Genomic DNA, 9,132 nt, shown 5'->3' with positions numbered 1-9,132 from the left:
GTTTTTGTTTTTTTTTTTTTTTTTTTTTTTCTTTTTAATGTTTCCTTTATCATACCTTCAATGATTTCCCCCAAATTCTTCACTATGACAGTTATTTTATTGAGACACTTTTCCTATCACACATTTTAGACTCTTTCCATCTCAGATATTATTTGTTGGTGTCCTTCCGTCATGGCTGAGGAGTGGCCCACTGATATCTCATCTGTAGCCTCTTCCTCAATCCTTTTCACCACATGCACCTCCGTCGCCCTCCCTTCCCCTGTCATCAGCCTTGGCGGTAGATTAGTGATTACTTGCCCTGAAAAATCTGGATTCCTTGGGTGGAGCTTTCCACCTAAATTGTGGTGCTGGTGCCTCCCCTTGCCCTGGCTGAATTAAGCTCTTGGCAGAGCTAGTGGTTCCTAGAATTTTGCTTTCAAAATTCTGTGAATTTATGGCTTTACGTAGTTGCTTTGATGTCATTGTATGCCATATTTCCCACCTGTAATGCCGTGCTGTGTCCCGTGATCCTGTTCATGGTTTAATACGCATTTTTAAAAGCCTTAGTTTCCTGTGAATGCGTTAAGTTGGAAAATGGGGACATCAACAAAGCAGCCACCCAGCGCTAAGACCAGTAACCTGTTGCTGAGCAGAGTAGCGAGGCCTTGGGGTTGTGCGGATTTGAGCCCTCTGCCAGACTCTGAGGCTGCCTGTGCTATCTCTTCAGTTAGCAACAGGTGTGACAAGCAACCTGCCTCTGTCCCAACCAGCACAGACCACCAGCCGCACCCCAGCTACCCAGCCCAGAAGTGTAAGTATGACCCTGCCTCACGGAAGCTGCCGGGGAACTTTTCCCGGCACGCGGAAGGCTCGTTTTGTGTGTGTCTGTGTGTTTTTCTTTGTGGGCGTGTCTTCTCCTGTTCTCCTGAGTGATGGGTCTTGCTTCTCCTTGTTTCTTCTTAGCTTTGCCTCTGGTGGCCATCGGAAACCCCAGTAGGAAAAGAGTTTTTTTTTGGGCCACGCCGCTCAGCTTGTGGGATCTTAGCTCCCCGACCAGGGATCAAACCCACACCCTCAGCAATGAAAGCGTGGAGTCCTAACCACTGGACTGTCAGGGAAGTCCCCGGTCTGGCTTCTTGAAGGGGCCTCATCCTCGCTCTTTTCAGAAAGGGTCCTAGACTACAACCCATTGTCCTCTGCAGTGATGGGTCGAATCAACCACCGCCCCATGTCCGGTCCGTGGGAGGAGTCAGGCTCTGCAGTTACTCAGGTGGCCAGCTTCGCTCTGGGATGCAGCTTCTGTGCTGAGCTCAGCCCTGCTCCCACTTCTTCTAAGTGGCCCAGCTGGTCTCCACCTTCAGCAGAGCTGGGGAGACTCAGTGTGACTTGATGGCGTTGTAGGGTTTTCTCCTTGTGGTGATAACCAGCTGTATCACTGATCTTCCAGAGAACTAACGGTGTAGGCGTCACGAGTAGGGAAGAACGCTTAAGAAGCGGTGGGTTCAGGATCCGTAAGACAGCTTCACCCTGGCGCCCCTCCGCCCCCACCCCGCCTTTGCCCACCACAATACAGTACTGCCCCCTTCTGGTCACAGATGCAAGCGACTAAGAAGAGTTCTCTCCTGAATGAATATGTTACTTGGGAGATCCTTTGATCATTCTCTTCACTACTTATCTTGCAGAAACAGACCTCAGGACCACACACATGCCTGCCGTATCACCAGAAAGGTCACCCCCTAGGCGATGATACGGTCCCTTGCTCCCTCACTCCAATTCTGTCTCTGAGCTTGACAGCCGACTTCTCTCAATCAAATATTATCACCCCACCTCAAGAAGTTAAAAAAGAAAGTTTTGTCCCAGTCTGTCTGAACTGGGTAAATAATCTAAGATATGATGGGGTCTTAGTGATGTGCTGGTGGGTCTCTTAGAGTCGGCCATCCCGCTGAGCCTGCAGGCTGGGGCCGTCTCATAGTGGGACAGACACCTCACTTGGCTCTTCCTTCAGTGTCCTCGTATCTTACTCAGCCACGATGTAGCTCCTTGTGGTGCACGTGTCCTTGAAGCTCCCGTAGGTCTTACTCTGGTTCTTGCATCCTTCAGTGACCCTTAAGCTTGTCCTTACTGGGAGCCAGTGGGTCTTCACTATTAAGCCCAGGTGGGCTTAAACATTCTGGTCCTCACTCCTCTGCTTCGGGTGGTTTGGTTATAAGTCTGTTTTTCAAGTTGCCTATAAACTGATTAAAGAAACTCCATTAACAGAAGTAAGTAGATCGAATGCCAAATTTCAGTGCCTTTTTTAGTGGCCAAGGTAGGACACAAGGGCATGGGGTGCTTGGTGTCTGGTCATGTAGGAGGGGTGCCTGGTCCCAGGTACCACACGAGAAGTGCCTTCCTCGATAACTTAGTACCTGTCCCCACTCACCTTTATTCTCTCTGAGCATGATTCCCTCCTGTTTTTCCAATCAGCTCTTGTTAAGTCCTAAAAAATAAGTTCTGCCCGTGTACGCCACAGACCCGCAAATACAGGGCGGTAAATGGTGGCAGGATTTTGACCATGTGTGTTGTGTGGAGTTGGGTGGGGAAGGTGGTACCAGGAAGCAGGTGCAGATCACACAGAGGGATGGTTCTGATTCACTGGAAGTGGGCAGGAACGCTAAAAACCTGCTTTCCGGTTGACTTCCCCCCGACCCAGACCATTCCCGGAGCAGTAAGTCCAGTTGCTGGAGCGGCAGCGATGAGAAACGGGGATCGGCACGCTCTGAGCACAACGCCAGCACCAGTTCGAAGAGCCTCATCCCGAAAGAGTCTCGGCTGGACACCTTCTGGGACTAGGGACACGTCGGGGCACAAGTCACCCATCCCATGGAGGAAAAAAAACCCAGACACCAGGAAAACCAGAAACAGCAAAGAAATGTGAGACAGGAGAATCGCCACCCTCAGACTGGAGGATTCCAACCATTCAGACTTGGTCTTTGCACCTGGCACGGAGGGCAGCCCACACTACGTCACGTCCAGCATTAGCCTTGACAGAGGAGTGTTCCACCCACATGAAACCTATGCTTTAGATGTAAATAATGTACAATTTGTGGATGTCATTGAGCCTAGAGTACCTTCCCCTTTTTATATTTGTATTGACTTTAACTTATAAAAAAAAAAAAGAGAGAAAAACAATTAAAAAAAAGAAACACACCCAACAACGAAAAGAATGTTTGGATGTTGGAGAAGGGATGATCAGCCAGCCCACCTGTCACAGTGGTATGGAGAGGGCGTGGGGATCACCGTGGCACACAGGTCCTCATCCTGGGATGCCCAGGGGAAAGTGAGCCGTTTCCATTCTTATGTCTGTACACAGCACATTGGGATCAGGAATTTTGGGCACAGATTCGGTGCTGTCGTGGGCGCGTCACATCCAACCATTGGCCCTTTTCAAATGCTGTGTTATCATGTTTTAAAAGACAAGCTCTCTGGACCAGAAGGACATGTGGAGGAGCTCGTTTATTTTATGGGATTTCCATGATGACTCTACTCCTATAAAAGGGAAAAAAAAAACCAACGTCCTTGTTTACAGAATATCAACTAGAAACAAGCCCTGCTCAGCTCAGTTGCAGAAGGGAAGAACTTAGAAAGCGTTCAAGTCAGAAGCTCTGAAACAGATCTTTTCTTTGCTTTGTGGTTCCTTTAAAGACACTCACACCCACTTGGTAAGAGACGGGCCGTGCTTTGCGGAAGTGAGAAGTCAAAGGCAAGACGCACGCGGAGGACATTTCAGTCTGGGATGAAGCATGTATGTATTATTTATGTTTTTATGTCAGCATGAAACAAAGGCAGTGTGAGAAGACGCAGGACACCGCCGTGCTGTCTGTTACACTACGTATGCTGTAGTACCATTTTGTATGTTGTGTAAAACAAGAAGCATTGAACAAAGCAAAAAGGTGATGTATGTATATGAGAAAAATTAATTGTACGATATCATTCCAGTACCTTCTGTTGTACATTTTAGTCTCGTTTCCTTTCTCTTCATTGTTGATAAGAGGATGCGAACTGTACAGTTTCCAGCTAGTTACCCATATTAGAGAAGAAATAAAAAGAGAGTATTAGAAGAAAACAGGAGAGAAAGAACATTTGTGAATTGCAGTTGTCAAAAAAAAAAAATAGCCTAGCTGGCCTTATTTGTGAAGCATAATTGCTTTTAGCATATGGAAGTATTTTTTCACATTTTCTTTGTATAAAATTTGTATTAAACTTAAATATCTTTTTTGATGATGGTGTTTCTTTGTGACTGAGCCAGTGGACTCACACGGTATGCTCTTTTGGGTTCCCCCACCCCCCAATTTTTTCAGATTCTTCACCTTTTTTTAATTAAACTGTTTTGGAAAAATGGCTTGGTCGTCCTCGATGCAGTTTTCCATTTGGTCAGGATGGCCGTGTCACGTTTGCCCAATCAGACACAGGTGACGGGGCCACGAGAGGTTAGGAACAACATCTCCATGGGTGGCGGGCACATTATAAATAAGGGCCCCTAGTGGTGCTTTCTTGGGAAGTCCAGTTCTGGGAATTTACTGACAGAGATGTAGAACGGAAGGGAAATCCTGGGTCAGTCTTGGAAAAACAGTGGCAGGGTAGTGAATTGCCTTTCCGTGGCCAGGATGGGGGTCTGAGCTCCTAGGAGTTCCGTGGGCAGCGTGGGGCCTTGGCTCTGCCCAGGCACACACCCTGGTCATTTCATCTTCATGTGTCACAAAATTACTTTGATTTTTTTTTTTCCAACCATTTAAACATGTAAACACTTCTCAACCCTCCTCAAGGCTGGACAAAAGCAGGGCAGGGACTGGATTTGGCCCGCAGGCCATCACTGACTGGTGCTGTGAAAGGAACAAAATGGGACTGGTTTAGAGAGGACCTTACAACAACTTCTTTGTTCCTCTTTGTGGGTGTGGGAACCTGTCGTATGGAAGGAGACAGCATGTGTCACAGCCCCCAGTCAATGGATATTCAGCGTGTCTGCAGACACTGGCCATGGCAAACAGACCTGCAGGTCCCTCGGGTGCGAGTCATGAGCTACGTGAGGGGACCCATGGGAGTCAACCCAAGCAACTGCATCCGGGGCTTGGTGCGTGGCCAGGTAAGAGGGGAAGGGCTTGGAGGTTCCAGACAGGGCAGCGGGGCCTTCTCCCTCTGACTTTAGTCTGGGTGGTGTTTTCAGGGCCCCGTGGTTCTGAGTCTAGGAATGAGGAGAAAGAGAACACCATGCTCTCTGCCGTGGTCCTTGCTGCTTCCTCTCAGCGATGGCCAGGCACAGGGCGGGAGGGGCTGGCACAGCCAGCCTGGTGGGTCCAGGGGCTACTTTTAACGCAGTTGGGCACTATCGCCGCCTGGTGGCCTCCATGCAGAACTGCAGTCCCCAGAGCCGGAGCCGGACCAAGGGGGACTGGTGGAGGTTCATCGCGGCAATAGCTCTGTCCTGAGCATCTATGTGAGCCAAGCACTGGGACACAGCCTCTGGCCTCATCCATCCGACATTCTCACTGGGAAGCAGTCAGATATGCATATGATGGAATCCTAGGTAGAATAGACTCACTGAAGATAAATAGGCAGGGTACAGAGGGGAGGTAGATGGTATTGATTGAGGATGGCCTCTCAAAGGAGCTGCCCTTTGAGCTGAAATGTAAACGTGGTGGGGACTGAGCGTGATGTCTAGGGCAGCGATTTAGTAACACTGGCTGAATGTTAGCAGTGCCTGGGAAGATTTATTTATTTATTTTTGAAATATTTATTTATTTGGCTGCGTCGGGTCTCAGTTGCGGCAGGCGGGCTCCTCTTTACGGTGCGCGGGCTTCTCTAGTTGTAGTGCACGGGCTTCAGAGCTTGCGGGCTCAGTAGTTGTGGTGTGCGGGCTTAGTTGCCCCGCGGCATGTGGGATCTTAGTTCCTCGACCAGGGATACGAACTCACATCCCCTGCATGGGGAGGCGGATTCTTAACCACTGGACCACCAGGGAAGTCCTCACCTGGACAGATTTAAAACAGCAAAGCAGACACCACCCTCCTTCCCCAAGTAATGACATCTGACTATCTGAGGTGGGGCTTTGTAAAGCTCCTCAGGTGATTCCTATGGGCAGCCAGAGCTCAGAGCCTCTAACCTGGTTGGAAGAACATTCCAGGTAGAAGGAAAAGCAAATATAAAAGGCTTGAGGTGGGGCTGGCATCTTCCAGGAAGAGGAGGAAGGCGAGTGAGGCCAGAATGAGGGATTCAGCATGGAGGTGGGGTTCATGAGAGCAGAGAGGGAAGAGAAGTCGGGGCTTGAATTATGATCCGAAGGAGATGGGAAGCCAGGGTGGTGGGTTTTTTTTAACAGCTTTAGAGAGAGAATTCATATACCATAAGTCTGTCTATTTAAAGTATATAATTCAATGAGTTTTGGTATATTACATTATTAATTTTTATTAAAAATTGTGGCAAAATATATGTAACAAAATTCGCCCTTTTAACCATTTTTAAGTGTACGATTTAAGTGTAGTCAGGGTTGTGTTTCGAACATATAAATGTTTTCTAAACTTCAGCATTCACAGGCTCCCTTCACATCAGGGTACATCAGGAACACCTATATTATTGCTCATTTTCTTTAATCCAGCAAGACAAAGGACACTCATATTCCTTCCAGCATCACCGGTGTGGGTATGTCCCACATGCTGAGCTGTGTGCTGGGGGATTGCTCTGTGCTGGAATCTTTTGGTCTTCATGATAACTCCACGAGGCAGGCACTAATCATAGTCCCATTCTCCAGATGAGGAAATTGACCTGCCCAAGGTCACACAACAGGTCAGTCAGTGCCAGCGCCAGGATTCAAATCAGTCTGCCTGACTTACAACTCAGTTCAGTGGTCCCTCAGAAGACGCTGCCCCAGTGTTTGTGGCACCGTGGAAGTTTACAAAATGCCTCTCCCTGACTCCACTGCCCATGGGGTGGGTATTGTTTTGCTCTTTGTCTAGGTTGGGAAACTGAGACTTGATGGTTACGTGAATTTAGAGGTGAGTCAGGTTTTTGGTTGCAAACAGAGTGCACTCTAGGTAGTTTGAGCAGGAAAGGAATTTATTAAAGGATGTTAAGTGACTTGCCCATCTTTGGAAGGGAGGGCTGGAGAGACAGCCATGAACAATATATAAATTACATCGCAGGACCTTCACGTCACTGTCGCTGGGCCCAGACACTGCAACTCTCACTAGTGACACTGGTTATGTTCCTTCCGCCTCCTGCTAGATTGAATTCCATGCATCAGAATCCACTTTCATTGCTTTCACCTGTAGGTGTATCTGAATTGGCTAAGCTTAGGTTTCACGTGGGTGAATCTGATTGAATCTAAGTACCATCTGGATGTATTTAATTGGTTGAGTCTGGGTACCATTTGGGTGTATCTGATTGGTTGAGCCTAGGTTACATGCTTACAGTCTAACTGCAAGGGAAGCTGGGAAAGTGAGTTTCAGGCTGCTTCCGGTGCAGATTCTTAAGGTGAGAAATTGTCCAAACGAAAGGCCTCGAGTTGGCAAAAATGTTGACGAGCACCCACTGAGGAACTGTCCGAAGTCTCTTATCAGGTCAGTTTTCGAGAGCCGAATTCAACCAGCTAGTTAAAGCAGAAGGGTTTAGTAAGCCAACTGGTCCGTACTCAGCTGTGTCAACTTGGCTAGGCTGGGACTACGTTTCCCAGAATCCCTATCTTTGAAGGGTTCCAAGTTGGAATTGACCGAAAGAGCAACTCGGGTGAGAGTTTGAAGGCGGAAAGGAAGCAACAGCTTCTCTTGCAAGGTCGCTGCGGTTTGATGTGGTGACAAATAGCTGCAGGTGCGCCAGCAGGCTTCAGCGTGTCCTTCGGCTGCGTCCAGGTCTTCCTCCTGACTCCTGGGCATCAGCACCTCGCCTGTCACTGGACGTTTGGCTGCAGAGGTAATGGTTCCCCATCGATTTCTCTACTAGTACCCCTCTGCAGCCTCACTTTGGCGGCTAGACAGAGCCCCGCGGCCTCTCAGATAGCCCGGTTGGTGGCTCCAGAAGTCCCTTTTCAGACCTCACTTCTGGACCTCCTCCCACAGATAACGTGTAAGGTCTTACTCTTGGAATAAACTACCCCAAGGACGTGGGCCAGATCTAGCTGCTTCCCTGATGGCGTGCGACTGACACATTATGAGTATTTACAGAATCACAGGGAGGGCTGAAGAAGCCACACTGCAGGACTGGGCTCCAGGGGAGCCACTGCTGCCCCAGGAACAGGAGGCATCACTGCTGAGTCAGCTTCTGGGGCCAGACCCACGGCCGCTTTGCCTTAGTCTAAACCTGCAGCTTGGTGCCCCGTGCCCAGCCCTTTCAACTCTCTTAACTCAGCACAGGTCAGGTGTATTGTGGACACAGCTGATTGGTAGGCCCTTAAACGCGCAGACCCCTGGCTGCAAGGGAGTCTGGGAAATTGAATTTTCAGCTTTCCAGCCTCTTCAGTTCAGGAAGGTAAGCAGCAGGAGGAATGGTTGGATGTTGAAAAAGCGAGTTTTCACCCAGAGATTTTCCTGGGGATTTCCCTACCCAGGGCTCTCTTTTCAGGGAGTGATGTTAATGGGAAACTGTTGCCTCCTTGGCCCAGCATGTAATCCAAGGCCAGGTCACTTGGGTACCAGGTGACTTGTTAACACAATCAAGTACTGACCTCAGTTCACCTTGATGAACTGAAGGAGAAGGGAACTTCATTTATTCAGCATCTTTCACATTCCTGTTCATTTATGTACATGGCACCCTAATAACCTGTATTTTGCAGCTGAGGATATCAGGCCCACAGAGACTGAGGAAGCTGCCTGAGGTCGCACAGCTAGTTAGTGGCAGCAGTGGGACTTGAGCTGTCTGATGACCAAAAAATGCCTGCTTCTAATCATTACCGTATATTTGGGTTTTTTGGCTGTGCAACACAGCATGCAGGAATCTTGGTTCCCTGACCAGGGATCGAACCTGGGCCCCCTGCCGTGGAAGTGTGGAGTCATAATCACTGGGTTGCCAGGAAAGTCCCCCTATATTTGTTAATATTGGAGAAGCTTTTGTATAAAAGCCATTTATTCACTCTTTCATTCATTCTTAATTAGGCACCTTTTCTTGGCTAAGCAGTGTCAGGTGCTG

At 48.6% G+C, this 9,132-nt stretch overlaps 1 protein-coding gene across 1 annotated transcript in view; it reads left to right on the top strand.

Moving 5' to 3' along the window:
• Positions 1-2,811, top strand: part of ZMYND8 (zinc finger MYND-type containing 8) — a 131,636-nt gene extending 128,825 nt beyond the window's left edge. Inside the window, exons 22-23 of the mRNA XM_007446940.1 lie at positions 707-790; positions 2,672-2,811. Coding sequence (XP_007447002.1) covers positions 707-790; positions 2,672-2,811 — 224 coding nt within the window. The remainder of the gene's footprint in view (positions 1-706; positions 791-2,671) is intronic.
• The last annotated feature ends 6,321 nt before the right edge of the window (positions 2,812-9,132 follow it).

This window comes from Lipotes vexillifer, unplaced genomic scaffold, assembly GCF_000442215.2.
Source record: "Lipotes vexillifer unplaced genomic scaffold, Lipotes_vexillifer_v1.1 scaffold565, whole genome shotgun sequence".
NCBI lineage: Eukaryota > Metazoa > Chordata > Mammalia > Artiodactyla > Lipotidae > Lipotes > Lipotes vexillifer.
Note: the sequence above shows the minus strand (reverse complement) of the source record. Positions and strands in the feature narration are given on the sequence as shown.